Source organism: Trachurus trachurus (assembly GCF_905171665.1).
Source record: "Trachurus trachurus genome assembly, chromosome: 21".
Classification (NCBI taxonomy): domain Eukaryota; kingdom Metazoa; phylum Chordata; class Actinopteri; order Carangiformes; family Carangidae; genus Trachurus; species Trachurus trachurus.
This window is the reverse complement of record NC_139899.1, coordinates 6,509,193-6,522,409: the sequence shown is the minus strand read 5'-3', so window position 1 is coordinate 6,522,409 and position 13,217 is coordinate 6,509,193. Positions and strand designations below refer to the sequence as shown.

The 13,217-nt window shown below is 40.3% G+C and overlaps 1 protein-coding gene across 2 annotated transcripts; it reads right to left on the bottom strand.

Moving 5' to 3' along the window:
- Positions 1-4,034: 4,034 nt before the first annotated feature.
- On the bottom strand, positions 4,035-11,979 carry insig2 (insulin induced gene 2). Of its 2 annotated transcripts, none has more exons than XM_083996580.1 (7): positions 11,805-11,979; positions 10,987-11,208; positions 8,940-9,112; positions 7,717-7,841; positions 7,327-7,493; positions 5,611-5,710; positions 4,035-5,493 (listed from the first exon to the last, which is right to left on the bottom strand). In XM_083996580.1, exons 2-7 carry the CDS (start codon positions 11,163-11,165, stop codon positions 5,452-5,454), a joined length of 786 nt encoding a protein of 261 aa, XP_083852706.1. In that variant the 5' UTR covers positions 11,166-11,208; positions 11,805-11,979; the 3' UTR covers positions 4,035-5,451. The 2 variants fall into 2 exon arrangements, with proteins under 2 accessions (XP_083852706.1, XP_083852707.1); XM_083996581.1 differs by having other exon boundaries at positions 7,717-7,838.
- Between the last annotated feature and the right edge of the window lie 1,238 nt (positions 11,980-13,217).

The window sequence follows — 13,217 nt, the reverse complement described above, 5'->3', positions numbered from 1 at the left end:
TCCCCGCTAAGACCTATTTCATTGTGTTGGGCCTGTCCTCAGCAATTACAGCATGCCTTTTATAGATTTTGTCCCCCACAATGTGTGTAAAACACGCAAGCGGGTGCAAGGTCAAAGACTGTGAGGCTCAGCAGTGGCAGACCTGGCATGATTTACATGGGGAGGGGGCTGACACACACTGGTGGTGGCGGTTTGATGAAAATCTGTGCAGTGTCCATTCACGATACTTGTGTCCATGGCCTGATGAAAGTAATGGTCTCTCTGATGACGTGACATTTTATGTGACATCATTCTACTACACACAGTGCTCATCTGTGTCTCTGGATTGGTAACATTACACTGAGTGTTGGTGCTATAATATTGTACTGACTAGCACCGACTGCTGAGCACTGTTCAAAGAAGAATGGGCCTCATTCATGATCCTTTATTAAGAGCAAATTTGTTCTTAAGTCCTACTTACGGAGTTTTAACAACGACTGTGGCATTCATGAATGTTTTCTTATCTGGGATTTTGTTCTTATCTTGGATAAGAATGAATGCCACAATTTGTTCTTTGCTAAGTACAAAATCTATACACATTTGAGAGCTGACACTTGTGCAAAATAATTGATTATTGCATTTAATTCTGTTCTGCAGGTTTATATATGTATTATATGATTTTAATTAGAATGATTTTCTTATCATTTATGATGTTTTTATTTTATAAATGATTTTATCATAAAAACACTATAGACCAGTGGTTGCCAAACTTTTTTGACTCATGACCCCATTTTGACATCACAAATTTTGCGCGACCCCGCGATCATGTCCAGTCACGTGATCGTGGCCGTCAATCAAGATGCGCCAGCTCAGATATTTTTATATGCTGCATTTTATTTGAACTCTTTATATTCAAAAAAGTGAAAGTGTAGAATACAGTTGTTGTTGTCTCTGTTATAAACTGTTTTCTTGTCTATAACAACATCTATGTCCCGTATGTCCGTCCTGGGTGAGGGATCCCTCCTCTGTCTCTCACCCTGAGGTTTATTTATTTTTTTATGGAGTTTCTCCTCAGTTATGATGCCATGTAAAGACCTTTGAGACAAACTGTTTGTAAAAACGGGCTACTGTATACAAATAAAATTGCCTTGCCTTGTCTTTAATATTGTGTGGTGTTTTGAGAAGAACAATATAAAACAATATTTTTATCAGTAATTATTTGAATCAATTACTAGACATTGCAAGTGACCTCATTTGAATTCCAGGCGACCCCATGGGGTCCCGACCCCAAGGTTGGAAAATCACTGTGCAATTCAATAGCAATAAAGTGACTGTTTATATGATATATGATAGTATCATGATATTTATGATGGCACACCTGAGGGTCTGATCCAGCTCAGATCAGTCTGGACCAGCCTGTCCCCTCCACTGCTCTGCGTCTCTCTTTGCTTGACAATACTTTCTTTACCCACAGATTTGAGATCGAACCATTTCTTCTTTACTTCGTCAGTAGTGCGCTCTTCTTCAGATACAACGGTCAGTGAACCACTGACAGCATCCCATGCATCTTTATTTTCTCTGCTGTGCTTGCATCATGTGGTGTCAGCACTCCAGGCCAGGTCCTCCTTAATGTGCACAGAGGTCTGAGACCGTCTTCACAAATCCCTGCAGATAATGATGGGCTGGGTGTCCATTTTCTTCCACCTGAAATGTCTCAGCTCCTTAGTTTTGAGTGGTGTTAAAGACCACGTTATTGGGTCTCATTCACCAATAGGCTATCTTCATAAGAATCAGATTCATCAACGTGTTCTTAAACCACAGAACTGTTCACAATTGTTCCTACATTGATAAATGGAGAGTGCGTGACTGGTGATCCTAATTAACATAGGATTAGCATAGGTAAACGCCCCATCAATGCCCTTAAAAGGGCATGAGACTGCTGAAATTAAAATCTGCAGAGGGAGCACCGACACTCCAAATGTAAAAATAACTTTAGTAGTGAAGTGGAGATACTGCTGCTGGAAGTGAAACAAAAAATAAACAGCTTATATTTAGTTTATATTTTCATATTTATATTTAGTTACATTTAGTAGCATCAGAAGTGGATGCAAAGTAACAGAAAATAAAGATGCATGGGATGCTGTCAGTGGTTCACTTACGTATCTGAAGAAGAGCGCACTACTGACCAAGTAAAGAAGAAATGGTCTGATCTCAAATCTGTTTGTAAAGAAAGTATTGTCAAACAAAGAAGAGAGACGCAGAGCAGTGGAGGGGACAGGCTGGTCCAGACTGATCTGAGCTGGACCAGCACACCAGTTATTATCAGAGACACTGCACAGCTAAATGCTATAGGATTCCAGCAGCGCTGATAACTGATATGGAATAAGTGTCTACAGTGTTTTTTAAGAGACCAATATGATTTGAAAAATAATTACTAAAAACATCATAAATTATAAGAAAATTATCCTAATCCAAATCATAACAATGAATAATATCTAATATTATAAGACTGCAGAACAGAAGAAAACGCAATAATCAATTATTTTGCACAAGTTACAGCTCTCAAATGTGTGTAAGTATACTCCCGAATGTGCATAGCAAAGAACAAATACTGGAAAAGAAAACATTCATAAATGCCATGCCACAATCTTAAATCTTAAAAACCTCCTAAGTAAGAACAAATTTGTTCTTAAGGACGGTTTGTGAATGTGGTCCATTGTCTGGTAGCCACTCCAGCTCATCAAGTGGACTCATCCCCTCAGCCTGACTAGTCGTATCATCCACAACTTTGATAGTTCTATTGCTGGAGTGCAGTCATAAGTGTAGAGGCTCAGCATACAGTCCTATGGGGAGCTGACAAAATGTATGTGTGTGTGTTATTACTCAAGTAATAATGTATGAGAACAGAGTAATGGTGTAATAATGTAGTAATTACTATGTGACACTGTAGTAAGAGTCATAACTTAACAAATGAATTCACATTTTTCACTGATTTCTGTGTTATTGGTGTACCACTAACATACACTTGCCTTAGCAGGTTACTAAAGAAGTGTTGGTCAAAACCAAAGTAGTCCTGGTGGTCTACGAGGACTGCAGCGACTGGTTCCATTTCATGCCTCCTCTTCAGCAAAAAGTGTGAGAGCTCTCAACCTTGCCTCCTGACCCTCAGTCTGTGAGAGGAGATAATTGCTTGTCAGGAATAAATAGAGAGATTAATGAATTCATTAGTGGTGGGGAGTTTAGCTCTTCGGAGCAGCACTTACAGCTATGACACATCACGCCTATTGTTTTACTAGCTAGTTAGCCTTGAACAATAACATTCACACAGCAAATTGCCTCATAAACTGATGTAAAGCTCAGAGAAACTGTGTCCTTATCCTTGAATTTAGCAATAATACAAACAAAGGCTCTTTAAATCCTGATTATTCATCTTAATTACTTTTGTCTATACAAGCCCGTGTCTCTAGAAGCTGGAACAAAACAGGACACATTAATCCACATTAGCAGTGAACACTGTATCAGTTGATGTGTGCAATTTTGCCATGGCAGTGCAGTGTGTGCAGCATTACTGCCAAATATGTAGCAGCTGTACAGTCAACTACATATTAAGTCAGCATGTAAATTCATGCGTGTGTATGACATTATGTATGTTTGAATTGTGTTGATTCTTTCACAAATGATTTTGTTACATCAGTTTATGGGTCATCTGAATTTTGTCATTGCTGCTGTCTTAGTCAGGAGTGCACGGAAAAAGAGATTTTGATAACACTCGTTTTTTCTCTATTCACAATGTGCAATAATTTAACTCAATTAGAGCTGCATGACCCTAACCTAACCCTGAAGACAGGCAGAACCTGAGCGCTAACACTGCACTTCCATGCTACAACTAATTGTACATAATACAATTTATTTAATGATATAGAGAACTAAGCTCCAACTACCATTTTGTAATTACAGGAGATCTAGTGTAGCTATAGTACTGGGTAATATACATTAAGTTTTAAAAAAGACAGTGAGTCGGTTATAAAGGGGAATAAAGACACATTTACCAAAGCCCATGGTTTTATTATATGTTCAAGTGGAGAGGTTTGTGTAAATGAATGGAGATGTCAGTCCCTGTTTCACCACTGTACATTTCATCCTATGGGAGCATAACAATTTCTCATATTTGAACAGATGTTACAGATATAAAACATTACCTTAGCAGAAAAAAAAAAGAAAAACAGGTTCATAAGTCTAAACTACATCATGGAATATTACAAAACACTGTTTTATGTTTTAAATGCTGGAATTGTGATTATATTCATCATATTTCATTCAACAGAAACTGTTACAAAAATGTCCCTTCAACAATCCAGTCCCCCTCTATCACTGTTTCTCATTGTTTATACGACTCACATTTTCTTATTGAATGGTTTTACCAGGAGGATTCAGTCCATCCACACAACTTCAGATTGTAACATTGCTGAACACTGGAGGTATTCAAGTGCAATCCTGTAGTCGAATCATCAAATTCAATGTGCATGAAAATAAGTTCAAGGAAAATCCACCCAGACAATCTTCACACACCATAGTTGATTTGATTCTACCTGTTTTCAATTTTCTGCTGTCATAATTCATACTCAGTGGCATGGCTCATGAAGGAGAACTGTCCCAAGAACATCCAGAGCTGCATGAGGACAATGAGCTGAGAGATTTGGTCTTTTACTAAGTGCTGTTTTTCAACTGAGGAAGCTACAAACGTCAGACAAATGTTTCTCTCTGAAATCAAGATTTAAAAACATAAATTGATGTCCTGAGGAAATGTGCTTACCAAGCTCATGCTGCTGGTGAAAATTCAGAATTAACCATCCAATGAAGAGCTTCACACAGTCGAAAAAAATCTATTTTCATGTCAGTGTGGCTCCCTTAACAGCATAGCACCATCACTCCTTTATCAAGTAACATGTAGATATACACTAGTCTCATTACATACACAGGTTAGTGTGGATGCAAGTCTCCCTAGTTATTAATGAGCAGGGCTGCGTGTTCTCCACCCACACGTAAAGGATGTGATAGAATGAACCGATAAGAGTTTAAAACTGAGCCCTAAGTGAGTGTGTTTGGCACAATGGAGCCAAAGGTTTTTAACATCCGAGCTGATCTAAAGAACGATAGATGCTTCGCTGCTAATCCCCGCGCAGGTTTATAGCGATAAACCACACCAAAGGAAACACAACAAACTCCAGTCTCATTGTTCAGCTCAGCTCAGTTTAGAACGAAGCCAGTGACCGCTCCAAACTCTGATCAGCCTGATGAGCCAATCAAAAATACTGTCCAGTCCAGTAGCCAATCAGGAGCTCGGGGCTTGTTCGATATGCTTGACTGGGTAGTTGAGGGCCAACTGGTGCTGCATGCAGATGTTCTCTAATGACCTGTCTGTGGCTGCAGGCTACCGCAAACACAAGAGTCCTGATGGAGATGGGAGATTCCTTAGTCTTGATGGGACTTCTCCTGGATAAATTTATATTCATACTGAAAAACAAGAAGAGAACAGGAAGTGGGACACGCCGGACCAGTCATGACCTCTCGTGTCATACATTTTGCATTACAAGACATTAGTCCAACATTACTTCAACAGAGGTCTCTTACCAAGGCTAGCTGCCGTCCTATATTTCCCATCGTTATCACACCAGCGAAGAAGATACAAGGTAACCAGGAGCGGATGTACAGGAAGTCTGGTGACGTATACCTGAGCAGAAGAAAAGCTCGTTACAACAGCTAGGCCATTATTTAAACCAGTGCAGTACCCGTTGAAAATGTGCATACATGTATTCAGTTTGCATCAATCAACAAATCAACCTCAGGTATGAGCCTTTTTTTTTTTCACATCCTCTTACATGACTACATTCTCTTTGGTTACTGGCTTCATTCGCTGAGATTAAACCTCAGGTATGGTCAATAAAGTTGTTGTCAGTGTATGCAAACACTTCTAGAAATACAGTACTAGCACCTTATTGCCATTCAACTGTAGTCTTTGCATCCGTTGTTATGTTGATCGTCCTGTATCAAGCAGGGCATACATTGTTACAACTTTATCCTACTTTTTTGGCCTTAAAGGAATAGTTCACCCAAAATTGAAATTCCCGATTCGTCAAATTTGGACGAACTGGGAAGAGGACAGACCCTGGTTCGTCCAAATTTGACGAACCGGGAAGAGGAGCTTCTGCTACAAACAAATTTGAAATATTATTTAATTTCTTTGGGACAATTTCGCATTTCGGGGCTCCAATACAAGACGGACATTACATACGAGCAGCATGGAGGTATTTGGATGTTTTTTGGTGTGTCTTTTTGTTACAAAGACAGTTGGTATCCATTTGCAACCATTATGCACTGCTACGCCGAGACCCCCTGTAACTCAGAGAAGCCACGGATAACTCTGAAACTTCTCCCAGCCCTTAGTCGACATGAGGGTGAGTAGATAATGAGTGAGATTTCAATTTTGGGTGAACTATCCCTTTAATTTGCACTGGCACAATTTAATGTACATGATCTTGTTTACTGGCCCCAGTGTGAACACAAGTGTCATGTGAAACAACACTAATGTTTGATTCTTTCTGTCTTTCAAGGGTTTTCAATTGTGCTGCAATGTAAAGACTTGTTGATGCTTAAGGTTTCATCTTTACAGTTTTTGCTGACATGGACATGACCAGGCTTTAAACAGCCAATCCAAACACCACTTTGCCTTAGAAGATCAAGCTTCTACCTATATGTCAGTCCTTTAACACAGCTGGTTTGTATGGGATGCTCATTTTTTGAGTATGCAAGATGGCCACTGAATTAAATGATGTGACAATCACATCTTCTAAAGTTTCGACTGCTGTCAGAGAGGGGAATGCTTTCCCTTGTTTGTCTTGAGGGTCTGACAGACTCCTAACTTATCCAATGAAATACACAAGATCAGAAAGTGAAACTGTGTTCCCATAATTCTCTTCTATCTGACAAGCAGCTGTCCTCCAAACTCGTGATGAAACTTTAATCAAGTTGAGAGAGAAATGATGTTTGTTGGTACATTCATTTCCTCCATGAATTGTAAACTCATGTCACAGTATCCTTTTAAGAACAACCAATATAGCTTAGATCTTCTCCAGTTTCAAACCTGTCTCAGGACCCATCTCTTTTACTAGTCACCACGGTCTTCTTATGTATATTATTTTTCTTTTCTTTTGCAGTGATTTTATTGTGGTCAATTTCATTATTTCATCTATGCAGAGCAGTGGCAATATTTGTTGTTTCTAAATGTGCACTCGAATTTTTCATCGTTCCTCAAATCACCTCATGCACACTAGGTTTGGGGTAACTTACTGAAAGACTCCATTATAGACCAGGAGCTGTGTGGCCAGCGTTGCCAGCAAGGCGATGCCGACTCCGAGGCCGAAGCCACTGCGGGATCGGTCGAACGTCCACCACAACCCGATGGAGAGCGCTGCCAGAGTCAGTGACAGCTGGATGTTGTTGGCAAAGTCCACTTTCTGACACGAGTGGGGTCAAGGACCATGTGGTGAGGGGGGTGACAGCTCCAAATGCTATCTAGAATGCTATACTATTTTCCCAACCCTTGACCTAGTTAATCATTAAATCAATGGAAAATCAATGGAAAAAGTGCATTCCTCTGGTTGGCTACTGCTGGACACAGACTGTAAATACAGTGGAGGATTATAACATCAGAAACAACAACAGATAAATGAAGGATACAGCACTAGCGTGGTTGATGCCCACAAACACAGCCACACAGCGCATCACGCTGGACCACTCCCTCTTGAACTTGTGTGGCTCGCCCAGTTGTCTGTCGATGCAGGGGTACAGGAGGCCGATCACTGCTGTGGGGACAAGGGGAGGCCACATGACAGCTCTAGGTCAGTGTAGCATGCATGCTGCTCAGCAGACACTGAGCAGGTTTACACATGTCACTACAAGTAACTGTGGTAACTGACTTCCCAAAGTGACTTAAAAAAAACCACAAGGAAAAACTAAACATCAACAAAGGGAGAGAATTTGAGATGATTTCAGACACACAAAACAACTACAGACACAGGAAACGATAGAGACAAACAACATAACAGGACTACAGGACACATAACAGATAAAAACATAGTGCAAATGCAAAAAAAGCACCGCGTGGCTTGTTGCCACCGCTAATGCTACGGTTCGTTTCAACAAAATGAGCAGCTGGATGAAGTTCAGCTTCCACAGGCTTCCTCTCCACAACCTAGACTCACTAAAGCTCCGGCTAGTTGAGCTAAAAATGGACCCAAATGCCGAAGCAGAATGATTATTATCAGAATGAGCCGGGCAACGGTGACATCATCCAGGTCAGAGGTCAGTAGGTCAACCTACAGACCCCGGATGTTGATAACAGCTAACCCCGGACTCAGAGGGGAATAGCACTAGCCTATCATAACAACATATTGGTGAAATGAAGGAGTTTCTCTACAGATAATGTGTTATTTAGAGGCTGCATTCTGCTGCCCTGTAGACTCCATTATATGGATATGTGCGGCTCTCGGCTGGGGCTCATTTCGTCGGAACGACTTGTAATGACACCAAAGTTATCTGGGTGAGTAAATGATCGTATTTTATGATAGAAATAAGGTCCAGAAGTTTATTCATGTAGCCCACATGTCTGCACCTCTCAAAACACCAGCACTTCCCTCCTTTTACTTTTTTCCCCCTTTTACGTTTCAAGTAATATAAAGAAAAACAACTAGAATGACTTCCTCGTGGTCATCTGCTTCCACAACTCTACTTTCAGAGTTTATCTTGACATCTGTGGGAAATTGTGACATCAGTGCTGTGTAAAATGTTGAGTCATAACTAAATAATGTTTTGTGAGGTCACACTGACCTTGACCCCCAAAATCTAGTCCACGAAATAACAAAGCAGACAAATAATTTTTTGGGGGGGACGTGTCTACCTACCTGATGCTGTTCCACAGCAAGGCGGCACCCACCAGGCTGAAGAGAAGATACTGCTGATGACATCTGGGGGGAAGAGGGTGACGTTTCTCTGCACTTGAAGTAAGTTTAGCACCAGGGCCAAGAAGACGCCCACAGAGAACAGCATGGCTCCACGGATCACCAGGTTGGTGCTTCTACAACACACAAACCAAGTCAGTCAGGAGCACAGACGGACACAATGTGGTGAGAGGAAAGTACAACCAGACTGATATAGATATCCTCTAAAGCTACAGTATGTTATACTTAGAGAAGCTAGTGGCACACACTTCCATCGCCATCATTACGATGAGATCTTTCTTATTTGATACATTAGACACAATGGGTCTCATTCATGAAAACTGAGCAGCATGAATTTGTGTGTAAACTGTGTGCAGACGGAAATTTACTTTTTCATAAAATCTAGGCCTGCTCCTGACTGCATGTAGTACTAAGTTTAGAAATGCACATAAATGTTGCTTGTGACTTTTGGAAATTACTATTTGTATAGCTCTCCGTTATGTACACAACACACATATGCCTTTGAGGCACGCACTTTAAACATCACATGCTGCTGATATGTGATGCAAAGTGTGCAGAAGACGAGCCTCCTCCTCCAGTGGCGGGTGGAGTTCTTCTGTGTTTGTGTTTTTTTCCCCATGCGTCATATCAAACTATTTTGGCTTTAATTCCTCAATGGTTCTTTAAATCAGTGACACTTAATTCACTACATCCGTTACCACTTACCAGGCTTTTGATTTAACTGCCTCTCCACTTAAACCAAAATTACTTCGAACCCAGTCTCTCCTTTCTTCCCTCTCCCTCTTTCCTTGTTTGCATCATGATCGCAGGTGGACAGGATGCTTCTGTCTCCTTATATGGTGGTCATGGTCTCCGTCCTTACACAGTGGTGGAAAAAAGTTTTCTGACATCCCTGCAGATGCGTCATTTCTTGCTGAAGAAACCCTTGGACGGCCAGATGTTGGTTTGTCTTCCAAGCTGCTGGTTGGTCTGGATTTCTGCAGAGTGGATCCAACTGCATCTGCTCTTCCTGGCTGAGAATCTGGATCTTCAGGTGTGTTTCCTCCGTTAGGTTCCTTGTTTTAGACATTTTTGTCTCTGAAGAACTTTCAGATGTGCTGGCTTTATATAGACACCAAGCCTTTTAATAAAAAGCACAACCTTCAATAGTGGATCACTAGAACCCAAATGACCCAATACTTAAAATGTCTTATGTATTTTTATGGAACCGATCAATTTAAAGTTTTTAATGGCTTTTTTAGGATTTGTTTAGCATTTTGGCTGTGACTGTACTAGAAGAAATGGATTGGATTGGTTCCATAAAAATACATACGGTGAGACATTTTAAGTATTGGGTCATTTTGGTTCCAGTGATCCACTATTGAAGGTTGTGCTCTTTATTTAAAAGCTTGGTGTCTATATAAAGCCAGCACATCTGAAAGCTCTTCAGAGACAAAAATGTCTAAAACAAGGAACCTAACGGAGGAAACACACCTGAAGATCCAGATTCTCAGCCAGGAAGGTCCAGCTGCCTCCAGAGAGCCAGGAAGTGCAGATGCAGTTGGATCCACTCTGCAGAAATCCAGACCAACCAGCAGCTTGGAGGACAAACCAACATCTGGACATCCAAGGGTTTCCTCAGAAAGAAATGACGCATCCTGATGGAATTGTGCAAACTTTTAAGGGTGTCCAAAAACTTTTTTCCACCACTGTATGGCGTTTCATGGATGGAGATCTACGCTAATTTCTTCTGATCACCGGGAGCACGATATGAATTAACGACGGGTTGTCATTCATGGTCTTACACACATGCTTACCATCAAATCTGAGATTCCCGCAGCGTTCATGAATCTGAAGTTTTAGTAGCTTTTATGTGCAAATCTACACACAGACTTAACATTTCATGAATGAGACCCAATGAGAGAGCACATGTTCAACTATCTGCATGATGTCACAATTCAAAGACCACAAAGTTCATTTATATTGTGAAATAGGGAGGCCCAGAGCTAACCTGTTGGTGATGACTGAGATATAGGGGCCTCGGGTCTGCTGCTGTGTGGAGCCAGAGCCGGAGCCGGGCCCTGACGACTGCTGCGGACTTGGTGTCACTTTGTTGTCACTCATGGCTGTCAGTGTCAAGGGCGATGAGAAGCCTACATCAGGAAATATGGAAAGAACTGTGTTCTTCATCCACCGATGAGTGTGACGTCCTCCCCTGACATCCTAAACGGAGCTGGACAAAGGCAGGCAGGAAGTCAGCACAGACTCTGAACCACAAAGTCACATTGTTACAGGATCTGCAAAAAATATATATACGCTACAAGATGTTGTCTGAGTAACAGTTACACACACTGTTGCTCGAGTCTACAATGTATTGCTCACTTTCCACACTCAACACTGGTAATAAAAACACTCTGCAGTTGAGCGGCTGCACCACAGAGAGAGACAGAGAGACGTGGTAACATTCCTCAGGCCGGTGGGGTCAGCTGGGCTGGGATCTCAACACGCTCGACTTTGGTAACGTTAGGCTACTTTTCGTTTTTGACTTTAGCAGGCGACACTGGACTGCATGGTTGACTTAGCCTAGCTGCTAACCACCGAGCAGCGCCACCACGACGTGTCTGTCTCTCTCATTAACTGCTTCTGATTCATTAACACACAAACAACGAAACGCCTCTGTTAATCGGTTATAATGAACAACTAGCTGTAGCAAAGACGGTTTAAATATCTTTGGCTGTAACGTTAGGCACTAGGCAGCTAGCGTGCTAAGCTAGCTGAAGAGCATAATGTCAATAACAGCTAACCGTCAGAGGAAAAGCTTCTTCTTACCCTACGATGACAGAGAGCTTCAAACATGAACTTCATATGACATTTAAACCTCTCACTCAGTAATAATACACTGCAATACAAACATTAATGAGCCATCTTTGCCTTTCTACTCTACTTCCGGCTGTCTGAACCGCAGGGACATCCCCTCAGCGTCTAGCCATGACGTCACGGCGTTACGTAAAGCACGTATCACGTGATCTGTGATGGAAAAAACCAATAACACGTGATCTGTGATGGGTGGGGGGGGGCAATTAGCTACCTGCGGCAACTGTTAACCACTTGAAAACTGGTGGTCAATTGTTACTTTATGAAGAATATGATAATCTTTAATGCTACCCCGCAGAATGTAGCTATTGCAGATTCATTTTGGCTCTAAAGCTTATCTTTATAGGACAGCTCCTATAAACAATATTTTTCTGGGAAATGTTGATGTCACAAAGTAACAAAATAATGTACAAATGAATTAGAAATCTTGTATTTATTTGTACATTTGTTAGTTGTGACATCAACAAATCTTATCTATTTTTTGTCTAAAAACATTATTGTACTCTACTTGCTTGTCAATAAAGATAAAAAAAACATTAGAAATGTAACATTTCTTCTGCTAATTTTTTTTTTTTTAATCTCTTTATAGGGATGTGGGATGGGGGAAAAAAATGTGGTTGATCAGTAATAAATTTTGTCTAAACAATAAGATCAGAATTATAGCCTACAAAAAATATATCCAGCAAAAAAAAAACACTAGAAAGATTTAAACTGTGGCTTGTATGATGAATCTATTGCACATGTATTTTTTCACTGTTTACATTGTCAAATGTTTTGGTTGAATGTACAAAATTTTATTGAAAAGAAAACTGGACATTCAGTACATCTGCATGAAAAGGACATTTTTCTTTACTTTTTTTGTACAACTTGTTTTATTTTTAGTTAAATTTATGTTACACTTTATCAGCACTGACATCAATGGATTAGAAATGCCATAAAAACAAACTTTATTTTGGAACATGTTTTATGTAATTTATGCTTTTCTTTACATTGATGCATTTTTTATACATGATACTCATATTCTCTTTGTATATCTATATTTTTATATGTTTTTCTTCCCCTGGCTCAACAGTTTTGTTATGTATATAATTGTTAATAAAGTAAAAAAAGAAAAAAATGAAATAAAAATTTGTTAGAGGAAAAAAAAATGTGTTAACCACCAATCAGTGGAAGGGTTGGGTTGGGTTTAAATTAGCAGTGGAAGCAGCAAGTGTGTGCAAATGGCTGTTTTTTGTTTGTTTTTTATACAGAGAGAGAGAGAGAGAAATATAGAGATATGGAGATAGAGTTGTTTTTTTTATTTTGTACAATAAGATGCCAGGCCAGTGCAGCATTTCAGATTTCAACAGCAGAGAACTTCTAGGCTTA